The sequence below is a fragment of the Streptopelia decaocto genome (assembly GCF_964273445.1).
Source record: "Streptopelia decaocto genome assembly, chromosome: 2".
In the NCBI taxonomy this organism is placed as follows: Eukaryota; Metazoa; Chordata; class Aves; order Columbiformes; family Columbidae; genus Streptopelia; species Streptopelia decaocto.
This window is the reverse complement of record NC_138655.1, coordinates 43,764,789-43,781,658: the sequence shown is the minus strand read 5'-3', so window position 1 is coordinate 43,781,658 and position 16,870 is coordinate 43,764,789. Positions and strand designations below refer to the sequence as shown.

The 16,870-nt window shown below is 39.2% G+C and overlaps 1 protein-coding gene across 1 annotated transcript; it reads right to left on the bottom strand.

Annotated features, from left to right (window-relative positions):
• Positions 1 to 9,441: 9,441 nt before the first annotated feature.
• SNAI2 (snail family transcriptional repressor 2) lies at positions 9,442 to 12,138 on the bottom strand. The gene is made up of 3 exons (XM_082046239.1): positions 11,846 to 12,138; positions 10,733 to 11,278; positions 9,442 to 9,773 (listed from the first exon to the last, which is right to left on the bottom strand). The coding sequence occupies exons 1-3, from the start codon at positions 11,922 to 11,924 to the stop codon at positions 9,592 to 9,594; spliced, it is 807 nt and encodes a 268-aa protein (XP_081902365.1). The 5' UTR covers positions 11,925 to 12,138; the 3' UTR covers positions 9,442 to 9,591.
• Positions 12,139 to 16,870: the final 4,732 nt, after the last annotated feature.

Here is a 16,870-nt window from a genome sequence, read left to right as displayed (position 1 = left end):
TCTTCCCAGCTACACCAGGTCAGAGCGTGGTGGCTCCTGGCAGCATGTTAGGCATCACTACCATGGCATTGAAGAACATGAGTATAAGGCCAAAGGACAATCTCATCCAACGTAGTGAGCATTAGCAGTCACAGGAGAGCCTCTGTTTCAAGGGAGAGGACAGTTGTGCTCTTGAAGAGTTTGTCTTGGTCATAATCTTTCAGTGAAGTAGCAATACAAATGCATGGTTTGACTTTACATGGCACCTCTTCAAAATATTACTTCCTCCTTTCAAGATGAGGGATTGTATGGATACTGAGCTACAGGGTTCATCTGGGTAGGTAACACGTGCTGCAATTTTAGTTATGGGCCCCTAAGAAAAGTTACTATGCCAGATTCTAAGATATTTTTTTTTCAGAAAACAATTTATTTTATGTTTAGGAACAAAGTAATGTGAGTAAGAGAAGATTATCTGGACTAAAAGACCTAAAAGCTATTTCCTGTTTAAAGTGGGGGGCCAAAATCACACATGTGATGGCAACATATTTTTGTTTTTGCGAATGCCACAGAACAGATCCTTCCTGCCCATTAGTGACCTAAGATGCAAATAGGCATTTATTTTCTTTGAGAACTGTAATACTTCTTTTTACAGTGACAACATGCAGCAGCGAGCATTGTACATGCAGCATTTCCCCTCATGAGCACATATTCTGAAAGTGCAAAGAGAAGATCCATAATTTCAGGTTGTGATGAAGAGACATCTGGTGAAATTTTTACTTTGTGTTTTAAATAGGGAGATATAAACACGATGGAAAGGCATTTACCGAAGATGAATGAAAAAATCTTCTCAAATATATGGGAGCTCAGATTTAATATAATGTCTGCTGTTATCAGAAATACTGTGGAGAATTACATTTTCAAAAAACACTTGAACATGGCCTAAATGGTAAGTAAATATGGCACATTCTTTCCACTTGTGTGTAACAAAAGCATGGAGAAAATGCTAAAAACCTCCAAACTTACCACAGAAACTCAGAATCACAACCTCCTCATGGGTAGCACAGCACCCTGGCATGCAAACTGTAGCCATTAAGGAAAAGGCAAAAGCTCATTACAGATGATTCTGGTTCCTCTCCAGCCTGTGTGATTGTACAGTGAGAAAAAAGGTTTGCTAGAAGAAAGGACCCGCAGAGCTCCAAACAGGTCAGTATTTTAGAAGGAACAAAATGCCTGGGCTTACAGTCTTCTGGCTCTACTTCCTTCTTCATGCTGCAAACCTAAACAAATAATACATACGATATTGTATATGGGATCATACTACGGCAAAGGATTATTGAAAATTGCTATTCCTGTTAGCAAATGTCCATATAGATTTGAAATACCATTTCTGATAGTGGCAAATGTAAAGTTCACTGGAAGAATATTGCTGTGTGATACAATCCCAGCATACTTTGTACATCAGAGAATGTTCACCTCCATAATGCCAGACATAAACATAAAACCAATAAGAGCATATTATAATTTTCAAAATAACTCAGTTCCCTTCAGTACCTTCTGGGGTCTAAGTAAGTCTGGTAGAAAGGAAGAGTACTCTCTTTCATTTTTTTGGCAAAATTGGAAAAGGATGCTTTATCTGAGAGAAAATATGAATATTCTTGTTTTCAAAAGCTGACAAATAACTGAAATAATTTTTTGTTAAAAGTTTTAGATTTAAAAAACAAGAAAAACCAGAATTGTAGCAGAGACGTTTCTTAAAATATTATCCCAGTTTTAATTCAGCACACTTAATTTTACATGTTATATACATATATATAGTTTATCATGATTTTACATGTTCCTGTTATTCATAGTTTATATCTGTGCAATTGAAAAAAAAACCTACTACATCCTTAGTTCCTACTTTATTTTGTTACCATAGGAACTGTAATCAGACATACCTGTTTTATCAGCTGCAGCTTTAGCTGGAGTCAAAATTTCTTCTGAAAGCTAAACAGTGCTGAACTTCTGCATTTCTTCTGTTACAGAAGCCTGACCTGGATGGTAATTTGTAATTGATATTTACTACTTGTAAATATATACTAAATAGAGTGCCCTCCTGTGAAGGCTGGCATGTTAACAGTCCTTAATACCTCTGGATTTCTTCCTTTTGTTCCCAGAACACATGTTGTCTGGCCAGTGTGACATACGGAAGCCTGTCAGGACAGGCAGAGCATTTGGGTTCAAATATTCAGAAGCAGCCCTCAGTCACGGTTCTCTGCTGTGACCAACAAATCAGAACGTGATTTTGTAACCTGTGAGGAGAGGTTGCTGGGAAATAAAAATATCAGTAAGAGCAACTATTTTTTCTGTCAATAGTGGGAAAAGTGGGTACCGAGAAAAGGAAGGGAGCAATTTCTTGAAACTACCTAGAAGCTGACAACCATTTTCCAAGAAAAGTGATTTTCTGTCAAAAAATCCTGACTGTTTTTGAGTGTGAGCCTTGTCCAGTCAGAACTAGTCAGGATTTGGACTGAAATGCCAAGTTATTTCACAAACACTATGAAAATGTCCATCACAAGTCACAAGATTCTTTTTAAAATTTCCTCGGGACATAGCAACCTGGAGTGGTTTCATGTACTATGGATGAATAGTGAATGCTTTGCCATAGATCTTGGTGAACTGTCTTCCAAAATGTCTTTCTATAGCATTTAAAGATGTAAAAAAATTATGATTTAATGTAAAATATTATGTATCTTTTACTGAGAAAAGATTTTTATTAGTCTTTTATGCATAATACTATTACTTTAAGTTGTTGATTGTTATTAATTCAGTTTTTGCTGGAGTTACTTAATAACTGTCAGTTTTCATTCTTCTGATTCCTTATTCACTGTCAGCTGTGGATGATCTGCCAGCCCACATCAGAGAGCAGGTTACATTCAGGGGAATTTACTTTGCTTTCGGGACATGTGCAAAATCGGAGCTAATTGCAGTGCAACTTTAACTGCTTCTTATTAGCGACTTAGCAGATGTCTGTGACTCCGTGCTCTGATGTTTGGTGCTGAACCCAGAGGGCTCAGTGAGGTGTAGGCACTTCTCTGTGAGGGATTTGTTAGACCAAGCTCCTCTGTTCCCAGAAGATATGAAAAGGTGGTGGTCAGGAGACTCTGCCATTTGATGGTCCAGCATGTAACCTGTATTTGTTGCTCAGACCCAAGTCTAGGGCTGGCTAGAGGGTGCGACAATGCCCACATCTATCAAGTATTAAAAGACTCATGATCCCCTGACTCTGATGCCCTGTCAGCCACAACTGGGAAGGAGATGATTCCTATGTAAGGCAGAGAAACCAGTAACAGAACAGACTAAAACATGGGAAGCAAGGGCAATGTAGAGGCTTAGCAAGGTTAGGAATGTGTTTCTGCAGTCGTCTTTGACTAGGCAAAAAGCTCTGTTTTATAGTGTAAGTAGTATAAATCTAAACTTCTATGAAAGTGTTCTGATCCTGGTTGTGTAGTGTTTTCAGTCCTTCCTATGCTAAGCGGTTGGACAAACAACTTGAAGAACACCCTCATTTGACTTTGTCCTGCTAGACAGCACCCTTGTGTTTGATTTAAACCCACCTTTTTTAATTGAGGGATGGCTCTAGCAACAAAATGAGGGATCTCTCTGTGGGTTTTTCTGAAACAGATCCCCCAAATTAGGGTTGCAGTGAAAGGATTTGCATGTCTGAATATGCACGCTGGTCAGCTGCATGTCTCCCTGTGTAAAGAGAAAATGTGAATGCCTGTATGTACCTCTGTTGCTCTTCCAAGTTTACAGGTTGAAGACTACTAGAAAAGACGAAGGCCATGTGAATTTGAGCTGGCATTCATGTGATTACTGCTTTTTGTGTCTTCTGCTGACAAAATGGTGTAAAAATACATTTCCATAAATGACAGATATAAAAGAGCATTTATTCTGTCTTGGCAAGGACTGCCAAACTGTGATCTTCATCTACCTCCTGGTTACTAAGCATACACACTAGACAAACTTCTGGTGGTGCATGTAAAGCAGAAAGGAAAAAAGACTAGAGGTAGGGTATATTCAGTGTCTAAGTAAAAGGGAGAGAAATGTAACAGAAAGCAACTGTTCCATTTTGCAATAACTTTCATCTTATAAAGACTTGGGGAAAAATAAAAGAAGGAAGACCGTAAAGGAGCACTTACTCATGTCTTTGTAGCCAAAATAGTGAGTGAACCAGAATAAGAAAAAAACACACGAAAGTACTGGTTTGGATGGCAAGTGGAAAGGAACTAGGTGACCAAACTGCCAAACAAATAAAAACAAGAACACTATGCTTTTTTTTAAATAAAAAAAAATTAAATTTTAAATTTCTAGCCTGGTATGCCTACATGTCCCTCAAAGGGGACAGCAATGCAAGCACAGCCCCAAAGACTTCACAAAGTCATGTTTCATACAGTGTCTCAAAAAAGATATGCCTCTGCAGCAAGATGTGCACGTCTCCTCATACTGCCCTCTGCAACAGGACAGAGGGCAACTGTCCCTCTCCCAGAAAAAGCACAGTCCCATTCTCCACACCCTTCAAAGTTCCTGATGACTTTGTAGAAATTTGGAATGAATTAAAAATTTGGGACAGAAGAAATAGAGCATAAAAGCATTGTTTACGATTGTTGTCTGCTGTTATAGCTCATATAGCTTCCACAAGCTCTAGGCATTCTATCAGCATTCCATGAGAAACTGAGTAGTATTTCCACATCTACTCAGCAGTGGTGAAACCTATCTGCAATGCTGGCTCCAGTTCTGGCCTCACCAGTACAAGGAGGACATGGCAACACTGGAATGAGTCCAAAGAAGGGGCAACATTGAAGCATCTCCCTGGTGAGGGGGAGTAAAGAAGACTTAGGCAGACTCATACTGTTACCCAGTGACAGGACAAGAGGCAGTGGGCAACATCTGAAATACAGGAAATTCCATTTAAATCTAAGAAGAAACCATTTTTTTACTGCGAAGGTGATTGAACATCAGGACAGATTTCTCAGAGAGGTTATGGAGTGTCCATTCTTGGAGATCTTCAAAACCCAACTGGACACAGACTTGGGTAAATTGCTCTGCTGACCCTGCTTTGAGCAGAGGGATTGAACTACACAACATCCAGAGCTGCCTTTCCACCTCAACTGTTCTGTGACTTTGGGATTCCACTTGCACTCAGTCTGCTCTTATTTCTTGCTGCCACCGTTTGATATTGCAATACACACAGGTTGGAGAGCTCTTCTTACGTCTCACTCTTTGTATTTCTGTGAACCAGAATTATAATTTATGTATTTTAACTGCTAAAACACCTACTTTAAAGAGACAAAACCAAACATCCCAGACAGCTGGTAAAACCCAGTATTTCTAAAGAAGTAATATTCATTATTCAAAGTGTCTTATTTAAAAAAAAAAAAAAGAAAAAAAAGAAATATTGATTTATTTTTGTGACAGGGGAAATCAGCTGTAGCACAAGACATCAGAATTAAATTACCAGGTTTCCCATTGTCCTGCTTTTAAAAACTGAAATTATGGAATCTTTAGGTTGCTTCTTCCTTTTTTTGTTGTTCGTTTTTGTTTTGTTTTCTGTTTTGTTTTTTTTTTGTTTGTTTGGGTTTTGTTTTTGTTATTTTTTGTTTGGTTGTTTGTTGTTTTTTTGTTTGTTTTTGGTTTTGTTTTTTAATATGATTTTATGGACCTTAGAGAAATAGGCCCTGAGCTTGTTTAATGATAACAGGAGCTATAATAATCCAAATCAGAGAGTAAAATACAGAAGAGAAATTTCATGATGCCTTAATCTGAAAAGCACTTATTTTAACCCTTTTGTGCATAAGATGTTTTTCTGAACTCCACATCAGTTGGTAGGATATTTGAAATGCTTTGAGCATAAATATGTGCTTTGTTCTGTCTCCATTTCATGCACATCTTACTTCATTCTGCACCCACTGAGGTGAAAAGCATGCCCAGATGGAAGCAAGGGAAAAGAGGAAACTAAAGTGAATCAATTATTGCCTTCAGCCTTAAGAAAATCATACATACTTGTGCTGTGGTGGTTCAGCTCTTCTCTGCACACTGAGGATACTCTTAGGAGGTGAAAGTGAATTGCCAGAATATCCTAAAAAAAAGGTGTAGCCCTCACTCCCTACAGTGGGCAATCATAGAACAGGTATGTATTTTGAGATTTGGAACAACATCTGGGCAAAAGTCACAACTCATTAGTAAAGAGTTTGAAAAAAAGCTATGAAACATGTTGTACATAGTTTACTATCATGCAGGTGCCTTTAGAGGCAAGACTAATCTTTCAATAGCTTAACTTTTCACTTAATTATATTTAGCACTGGTGTCAAAAATTAAAAGTAAAAATGTAATTGATTTCAGAAAAGAGAAATTAAGAAATCTGGAGTGTGAGGAGCATGTTTTCCTAAGAAAGATTTTTAAAGTTGTTTATTTGGAAAGAGAGTCAGAGGTGTCTTGCGAGAAATGTAGCAGTGGTCAAAGAGATTCAATGGGTAGATTCACCATTGGGGAAGCTTTTCCATCACATTTTGAGAAAGCCACAGGATTCATCAACCAGCAACTTAGAACAAAATTCAGTTTACATTGATAAATAGCTTGTGCAGGTGGAGAGTAATGACGTAAAACTATTAATGGAAAATGTTTTGGAGAACTGTCCTGACAGCAAATAGAAGGCAGTTTCACAGGAAAGGCAGAGAAATTAACCTGCCTGGGAAGTTTATGCTGCAATTGAACAGAGAGCTAGGAATCTGTGATAGAGCACTCAGTTTCAATTAAAGAGAAGAGCCAGAAGAGCTTCTAGCCTTTCCCATCTTTATGCTTTATGAGTACAGGTGTTACAGGCATGCAAAGCAGCATATCTTAATTGTCATCTCCAAATCAGACCAGTTCCACTTGTGTTTGGTTTAGCATACTGTATTTTGATGAAGTTTTCATCTGATTTCCCTTAAGGACAACAGTAGCATTTCCACTCATTCAAGAAGTCAAGCTCCTATGATACTACATTTACTCTGGGTGTAAAGAATTTAAAGTGTGAATTAAAACAATGGAAAAGCCTTTATGACATGACACCGGAGAGCAAATCTAGAACTTTGACAGTACAAATAGCTGTTGACTGCCAGTGCTTTACTCATACTCCGGTAAACTTTGCTCTGGGAACAGAAAGCTGCAGAAAGAGCTGCTGGAGCTTAAGAACTTCAAAGCGTATGACATGGAAGTGCAAACCAATAGAGTAACCACATGAAACTTTTCAAGGGTATTTGATGCCTTCATGTGTTCATTTTGAAATGTTACCTCACAAATTCCCACTAACTCTATCTTTCTTGAACTCTTTAGCTATTTCCTGAGAAAAAAATCTAACAGGTCCTAGGAAATAATTGTTATGACCTTGAGATTTTGTCAGAAGATGTTTGGAGAATATGAAAAGCTCCATTGGAGCGGATAGTTTTTCAGTATCATGCTTCCCATGGAGAAAAGATACAAAACTTCAGTCATGTGTTTATTGCCTCTGTTCCTCTAGTGCAGTCCTGCTGAAGCACTCCTCTGCAGGACTCAGCTGGAGGAGACACAAGGCATCCGTGCTCTGTTGCATTATTTTTGCTGAAAAGTACTCTTTTTCAAGAAATGTGCACTTTGTGTTTATCCATCAGTAACATTCTTGTTAAATGGTTGGAATTCTGTTTTTGCTATTACTTGCTCCTGTTTGTACCCAAATGTGGACAGAGCAGTGTTTAGACTGCAGGCCAACTAGTACTTATCTGTTTTCTAGCTTTGTACTTGGTTAAAAGCTGAAAGTAGCACTGTTTTGCACAAATCAGTAATGATTAGACACAGTTTGTTGATGCTGTAATGCTTTTCTAGAGTTCAGAACTTGGAGTCCATAGTCGAAGCATCTGAAGAAAATTAATTCTACTTTTTATTACTGGATAATTCTTTCCTGTGATGTATGAGCTGATACAGAGTCATAATACATTCACTTTACAGTTCTGATATGTAAGGTACTTTAATAAAAATATCTTTAATCTTTCTGAAATGTCCATATGAACTATATCATACTGTGACTTGACTACTATTTTAAAAGAGCATCCTGCAAATGTTACTGCACTCCTGTAAGGTTCCATTAACTTACTGACTTCCTAATGTCAGTCTCAGGAGAATCATTATAATAATATTTTCAACTGTTAAAATGCAAGAAAGAAGTTTCATTTAAATGTTTTTGGTAAAATCTATGTAACACTGCTGTCATACTATTGTAAGTAACAAAAAAAATCCCAACAGTTTTAAAACAGTGACTGGAAAAATAATCTGTATAATTTTCCATGTTTAAAAGTGCAATTAGTATATTCATTTCTAATGTTCAGTAGTGGTGAACTGAGGATTCTCATCTGAAATTAACTTTTGTCTTCATTTGGTCATGTAGAGACATTTGCATTTTTCTGTGTTCCAAAGCCTTGATAAGCCAGACTTGGTTGTTTTCTTTAATTAGAACAAACAACAGATAACTTACTTAAAAATGTTTATTGTAAAAAAGTGGCTAGAAAACAACATAAATCCCACTTCACACTTTCTTCAAGTTATCTATAGATGCTGCTATAGGCAACAATTCACTTCCATTCATAACACATTCAATCATATAAAAATAAAAATATTTACATTATGTCCACATACTTTACAAAATCATCAATAAAAAAGGCACTTGGAGGGCTAATGCTGAAAATATTGCATTTCTTTTGTGCATTAAAAAAAAAATAATTGTCAAACTCCCGTGAACCCCCTCTCTTGCACTTATTCCCGTTTTTTAAAAAAGATTAAAATTTAGAGGAACTATTTCATATTAAAGATGGTCAAGCATGCACCAGGAATGTTTGAAGCTACAATCTTGTTTGTTTGTTTGAAAAGGCACATGCGGTTAATTTGTGGCTTTCAGTTTTTGGTACATTCTCTTATTTTTTTTTTTTTTTTTCGATTAATGATGGAGTTTTAAAGTATTTCAGATTGTTGATGAAGGCCTTGACTTCTAATAAAATAAAATAAAAAACACAGCAATGAATAATATTAAACATTTACTAAGGTAAACTCGGAATACTTTAAGGCACCTGAGATAAATGGTGTCTAGTAAAATTCATTTGGGTAGCATTTTTAATAAAAGTTCCACTTAAAATACTGTTTCTTTGGTTGAAATGGCTTGGCAGGAATGTATTGATAACTTTGCAGCCTTTTCTAAGCAAGAAAAGACGACCTACATTTGGCTTCATCTATAAAGAAAGCTGATAATGCTTCTTCCTTTAGATCTACTTGAAATGTCATGCATGGTGTCTTTCCCTATATTTTAGAATTCACACTTAAGAATGCGAATATGTGACTGCACAGCAACTACTTAAAGCTCATATTTACTGACAGTTCTATGTTCTTCCACTATTTTGTTTGTTTGCTTGTTTGGTAGTATTTTGTGTTTTTTGGGTTTTTTTTTGTTTTGTTTTTTTTTTTTTTTCTTTGGCTGTAAAATAGATGAGAAAACGCCTTTGGACTTCCACTTATCATTTGGAACAGGAGTAGAGAAATGCATCGAGTCCAGGTAAACATTGACTGCATGACTCAGTGTGCTACACAGCAGCCAGATTCCTCATGTTTGTGCAGAAGGGACATTCTGGAGAAAGTTTTGGAGCAATTTTTGCACTGATATTTCTTCACATCCGAGTGGGTCTGCAGATGAGCCCTCAGATTGGATCTGTCTGCAAATGCCCTGTTGCAGTGAGGACAGGAAAACGGCTTCTCTCCTAAAAAGGAAACATCAAGGAAAAATGGGATAAAGCTTTAAAAAAGAAGTACATGTTTAGGATAAATAAAACACACTGCTATCCTAAGAAACAAATGAACAAACAGAAAGGACTTGTTATAACAAAGAGCGTGTAATAAGAGGTTAATCAGGCCACAGATACAACAGCTTTCATGACTGCTGACTGTACTTGCAGAACTCAGTCTTTTCAGAACATGCTGCTAAGTGTAGTCTCCAAAGACAAGCTGCTGACACCTCCTTACATCTACAGGTGCAGACAGTACTTTTAGGTTGGCCTCCTCTCAACATTTTCAAATATTTTAATTGAACTTCTTCTGCTTTGCATGAATTACTGGGGACAAGGGCTCTGACTGAAAAGCAGTAAACAGCTGTACAGACATTACATCGTACCTAACGTTACACTCAAAATCAAGTTTTTGCCCCAACAGAAAAACAAAACAAACCCAAAGCACCCCATTTTGGTGGCAATGCGTTTCTAATTCTTAAGGACTTGAGACAGTGCATGCAAGACTCATCAGATGATTAAGGAATCAAAAGGCAGCCTCTCATGTATTGCTTTTCTGTTCTGCTGCTTGATTTCAGAGTCAGCTGGAGCCTTTTCAAAGTTCGCAATTTACAAAGCCTGAAAGTTAACATAAAATCCTTAAAGCAAAACCTCCAGCTAGTGGAAATGGGCTAAACCATCCTAAAATTATCAAGGGAGTAATGCTGATTTATGCCAGTATCTGGCCCACAGTTAAGGGACCATGCTACACTCCCCTCCCACCGACCTCCCGAGAGGGACAATTTAGTCTTTTAATGATATTTGAAATTCTGCGTATGCATTTCAAGGTTAGTCAAGAAACACTGCTTTTTTTTTCCCACCTGCAGAGAAAAATAGCAAAAGGGCATCCTGATATTATAGCCACAAGAATCTGCAACTGTAATGGTTGTTCTTACCAGTGTGAGTTCTAATGTGTCCTTGAAGTAGCCAGGGTCTAGAGAAAGCCTTGCCACAGATCTTGCAGACACAAGGTAGTGTGTGGGTCCTGATGTGCATCTTAAGCGCTCCCAGACTGACATACTCCTTGTCACAGTACTTGCAGCTGAATGATTTCCTAGACTGGGCATCACAGTGCAGCTGCTTATGTTTGGCCAACCCAGAGAAAGTTGAATAGGTCTTGTTGCATAAACCGCACTGAAACTTTTCAGCTTCGATTGCATGGGGGTCTGAAAGCTTGGACTGGATTCTCTCTTCTTCATCGCTAATGGGACTTTCTGAACCACTGTGATCTTTGGAGGAGGTGTCAGAAGGTGGAGGTGGGCTGACTCTTCCCAAAGATGAGGGGTATCCAGAAAGTGGAGAGAGGTCATTGGGTAATGGAGACGGTAGCAGCCCTGTTGTAGTCCACACAGTAATGGGATTGTAAGCTACTGAGCTCAGGATCTCTGGCTGTGGTATGATAGGGACTGGGTAGCTTTCATACAGGTATGGGGATATAATCACTGGAGGAGAAAAAAAAAAAAAAAAAGGTAAGAGAACTAAAAACTATTTCAAAAGCCAGCAAAATTATCATTTTGGAGATTAAAAGGTGCATAAATTAAAAACTCAGTATGGTCATCTGAACATAAGGAGGATTAAGGAAATACTATTTCATACATATATTCTGATGGGTAGAGACAGTGCCCTTGAACAGAAAATTACAGTTGAAAAGTCTCTTCAATGCAGCATACTGTTTCTAAATATGTGAAGTCCGATACAATGAAGCAATGAAACTTCCTGAAGGATTTATATAAAAGTTTAAAATCCAACACCAGCAGATACAGAACAGGAAAACTCCAAATCCTCTCTAAGTAACTGAGTTCAAGTGGATGAACAAACTCTACGATTCATTCTGGGCAGCACTGACACATTTCTCAAAGCTCCCTCCTTGTAAGCAAAAGGAAAAAGAGCTAGCAATGAACTAACCCACTCCCCTGAGCCCAAAAAGCAATCCCACCCCTCCTCGCTACTGCCACGCAATGACCGCAACCTCAAAAGCAGCGCAGTGGCACAAAATTTCATTTTGCTACCTGTATGAGTGTCCAGTTCGCTGTAATTCGGCTTCTTGGATGAGTTGAAATGTTTCTTGACCAGGAAGGAGCGTGGCATTTTGGATGGCGGGTTTTGTCCTTTTCCCAGGCTCTCCTGGTAGGTGGGTGGATGGGTGTATAAGGGTCCCCGGCTGGCGCTGCAGCAGCCCCACGCACACGCGATCACTGCGAGCGCATCGGTCCCTATCGCGCTGCCTGCCCGGCGCGGTCCATCCACTGCGGTCGTGTAGTGGCAGCGCAAAGGCGCCTTGAAAAGTGCTGTAAATACCCACGAGTCAGGTGCAGGGGGGAAGGGTTTCCCGCTCCTCCAATCGCTTCGGGATGTTCTCAAGCACTTTTTTTTTTCCAAAGAGGCTGTTGTTCTGGGAGGGCTCTGGGGTTGCTGGCGGGAGGGATTCAATCCTCGCTCAGAGGGTTTGGTTCAGGTTTCAGCTCCTCCCGCTGGATACAGCTGTGAACGGAGGAACGAGCTGTGGTCAGAGCGCCTTATCCTGCGACCAAGTGGGTGTGTGTGGCTCTGTAGAATTTCAGTCTAGAAAAACGTGTTGGTCAAAGTGGTGTCTTTTTTCCTTTTTTTTTTTTTTTTTTTTTTTTTTTTTTTTTTTTTTTTAAAAAAAAGAAAAAGGTCAGTTTACTGATTCAGCTGTTTTTTTTTGCTTTTTAAAAAAAGCAAACTCAAGTCTGTTTTCCAGATGTTTGATACAAGAATTACAATGGAACAAAATGTTCGTTAAGCACTGAAGCGGGGCGGGGGAGGGGGCACGGATGGACACGGACATTACAAGATAACAAGTTAGCCAGCAGAGCTCTTGGAAGTCTTTGAACTGTCTATGTGCCTGCTCCGCTTGGGAACAGCCTTTGAATACTTGCATTTAGGAAAGACTGGAGAATTGCAGCCTGCCTCTCTAACCTGCGCCCTTCTAGGCAGAAGAGCCACTGAGACACCGCAAGTGAGTTCAAGGAGAGGGAGAAGACCTGGAAAAGATAACATTTCAGAGCAGGGTGATAGGTTTTACATAATATGCCTACTACTTCAGACTGTTCATACTCAGACTACTTTCTTTTTTACATTAAAAGTCTGCAGAATGCAAAACCTCGACCTTTCCTTCCTTGGAGTAGTTAGGTCACTCTTTTGCCTATCCTCTCAGAGCACTGCCAAGGAAATTTTCCTAATTATCCAAAGCAGTCAAAAGATGCACAGATAAGCACCCCCCCAAAAAAAAATTATAGAGTGGGTAATTTAAATGTCTTTTAAACATCCTTCTCCATTAGTATATTTAAGACCACTTGATTTCCTATGAATCTGTATTATGTATTTCATTTAGGATAAAAGTCTCTTAAATGTGCCACAGAATTTTCTGGTTACCTAGACTGATTCAGAGGAGACATTTAGTCACAGATAGGTTTTTTAATTTTAAACTATTTGCATCTTGAAAATATGGACGGCTGAATGCTGGTGAATTTCTAACACAAATTACACTCTGATTGACTCTTGGTCTGCCCTCCCCACCCCTTTCCCCCACTCCTTGTGTATTACCTGCACCTGCCTGGGCACATACCGGCATGCCGTGCTGGCGTGCAGCTAGGGATCTGTCCTGTCAGGAGGAGGAGCGGAGGGGTGTTTTACAAAGACCACCCCAGCCCTTTTTTGTAGCAGGTGTTGGAATAGATGTGGAAAAAAAAAAAATCGCTCTGGTTATGTTAAGACACGTAAGAGTAAAGTGCTTTGTCAAGTTGTGTGACTTCTTAATCTTGGAGATGCCAAAACAAGTGCAGAGAAAGTTAGCTATTTTCAAGAACTGATTAAAAAGATTCAGCTGTTCAGTGTCTAACTCTCGTGTCCATCAGTGAAACGTGTCACATGGATTTCCAAGCTGCAGGCAACACACCCAGGCTACAGGAGGAAAGGGAAAGTTGTGAGGAAAGGAACTTCTCAGGTACCTGTTTTGCAGCTGGGCTGGAGGAACAACTGTAGCTCTTCCCTGAAGGGAGAGCAAAGACACAGGCTGTTGATTTCCTCAACTCCACAGAAATGAAGAAATCCACAAAGCATTTTTAAAACGTTGCATTTGTGGTCTTGCTCCCCTCTCAGCTCTGTTCCATCTGAGAAGTCCCCATCCCCTGCCAACTCAGGGAAAGCATTGCATTTCAGGATGTGAGGCATTAGTCTGTATCTAAATAGTCTGTTACATGAGCTGTGATTCAGACCTCCAGCTCGTTTAAGTTTGTGTGTTGAAATGAATGGAGCCATGCAGATTTTCACTGGCTCAGGATCTGTTCTTTTGTATGTCTGTTAAAAGTAAAGGGTCTGATTCACCAGTGAGGTACTCCCTCTCGGGGCATTTTCACCAGCACAACACTGGAGTGATGCACTTTAAATTAATTGCACTTATATAAATCACAGGAGCGTAAGCAGTTAGCCCACTGGCTGAGCTGATTGAAGGATGTTAGGAATTGGACAGAAGGCATGTTATTACATGGGCCTGAAGGATATTAGCAGCACATACTACCTGAGTGAGGTCTGCTGTCAAAAAAAGGGAGAGTCTGCATGAAGAGTGGGTGAGTCAGAGTAAACAGGTGTTCTGAGTGTTTATGGGAAATGTGGATGAGAGGGCACTCGGAGACATGCAGCATCCATCCCCCTGCAAGAAAGGCAACACAAAGGTCGAGTGCAGAAAACAGGAGGTTTCCCCTTCTGGGTTGGGGGTGGAGGAGGGGCAGTGAGATGTAGGGATTGCAGAGGGCGGTGGATGGCTCCAACAATCATGCCGTCTCCAGGGAAAGACTTGCACCCACCTCTGAAAAATCACACCTAGAGCTTCCCTCTCACATTTTACAAATAGTCGGTCTCTTGGGGATTCTTTACATTGTTACTTTGAAAGCTCGTGCAAAGCTGTTTTGTTAATGCCACTGTGCCGATAATTGCTTCGCTGAGAAGCAGGTAGAAAACGATCGGAGCAGTTCTGTTGCCTGGGACCTTGGCATGTGCTTTGCACCAATAAAATGATTAGGACCAAGTTTTCCAAACTTCCAACTATGCAGCTGATATTTTCTTTCTTTTTTTTTTTTTTTTCCTCCCCCCACATTAGGCCACTTGTTCGTATGCCTGAGTAGCAAATTGTGAGCCTCAGTTTAGTCTCCCTCCCCTTCCTGAGAGCTCCACCAAATCTGTTTTCCTGTCAGCTTGCTGAGAAGAGCAACAACTTTTTTGCTCATCTTTCTGGAAATGGAAGGCTGTCAGAACTATGGTCATTATCAAAGAGGGAAGCAGGACCCAAGCTAAGCCATCACCAGCTTGGTTCTTCTCATGACAGCATTTATGTCTCTACCAAGCATCAATAAGTAGCAAGATCAGAAAATGGTAAATATCTGGATAAACCCCAGCAGAATAAAGAAAAATAGTTTCAGAATATTAAACGAGTTTTGCTGGATCGCTGTTCCCAGAGCACAATATATTCCTCTGGCAGGACTGTTAAGCACATTTTGCCTGGACCTGCCATGGACCCCACGGAAGGCAGCACAGCAAAGTTGAGAGGAACCCCCAGGAGGCATGGAGCCCAGTGGAGCATACCAAAAATAGCTCTGGAGGTTTATTGATGCAGGTGATGACTTCATCCTGGAAGGTATAAAAGTATAAGTAACTCACACACTGTAACTTTTGCAATTCTTAAGCCTCCTACATTTCAAAGGAAAGTGAGAAATGGTTAATAAGAGCAAAACAAAAAAATGATCAGTTTCCATTAGCCAGTTGAATGTAGAATATATCAGCTCAGCTTTGGGGTTACCCTGTGCTTTTGTATTAATACTTTCTCTGTAGTGCCAGCTGGGACATCCTGGAAAAGAAAAGAGGTGGTGTAACTTTTGGAAGCAGGAAAGGTTTAGTAAAGCTAGAAGGTAAGGAGCACCTCAAATGTGATTATGTTGAATGACGGAGGGGAAAATACCCAAAGTTAACAGAATAGAGGGAAACAATGGATTGTATTCCTTGACAGTGCCCTAACACATATGACTTAAGAAATTATTTGAAACACATTTTTAGGCTACCTTTTCTTTCATGTTTTTCTCATCCTTGCAAATGCTGACCTGAACTATCAGCAGAAATATTCAATTTAAAGAAGGACTGTTATGAAATCATGTCAAGCTCCAGTCTTGTGGGCTCAAAGTTCAATGAGTCAGAATAAATCTTTGCATCTTGGAAAAGTTTTTCCATGTAAAAATTTTCCACATTTTGAAAGTTTTGCACCAATAAATAAAGTTTTTCTAAGACCAGTAACTTTAAGTCAGAGTTATCAAGTACATTTCTGTAATAATGTCTAAACTTCTGAGATTCAGAAAGACTATAAAATGGGTTTGCTCTCAGGGCATGTTATAGCACTAAGTGCTTCTCCATGTTTTGGTTATTTCAGGTTTGTAATTCCAGTCTAAGCCTATTAAAGAATAGATGATCGAAATACGAAAGTCTGATTCAATCTGAACTTTCCAGTAAGTCAAGAAGCTTTGAAGTTGGTGTCTTAGAGGTCTAAGGCCATCTCTAATTTATATATATATATATATGAAAATAATACTAATTGCAAATTAACCTGGATTCATTAATAAGATGCAAATTAGTTCCTTTTGGATTAAGTAGTTCAAGTAAGACTGGCTTCTGTGCTCTCTTTCACACCTGTGTAACTTCACTGACTTAAGAGGGTTCAATTTAGAGTCAATTTATCCCATAATGAAAGAACCTGGTCATAGTTCAATTTTCCTACGTTGTTTCTACATTAAGATATTTTAAGAATGGGCCAAATTCCCCTGTCATTCCTGTCTGTAGTATCTCCACTGGCTACAGCTGAGATATTTCAGATTTATGCACACAGAACTGAGATGTGATTCTAGTCCAATAAATATAACTCTGTTTACATGTGTAGTACTGTGACAAATATTCATTAAACAGAAGTGCGTTACATCCCAGCTAAAGCTATTACACTCTGTAAAGTAATGCTTTCTGCATCCTATTACGCT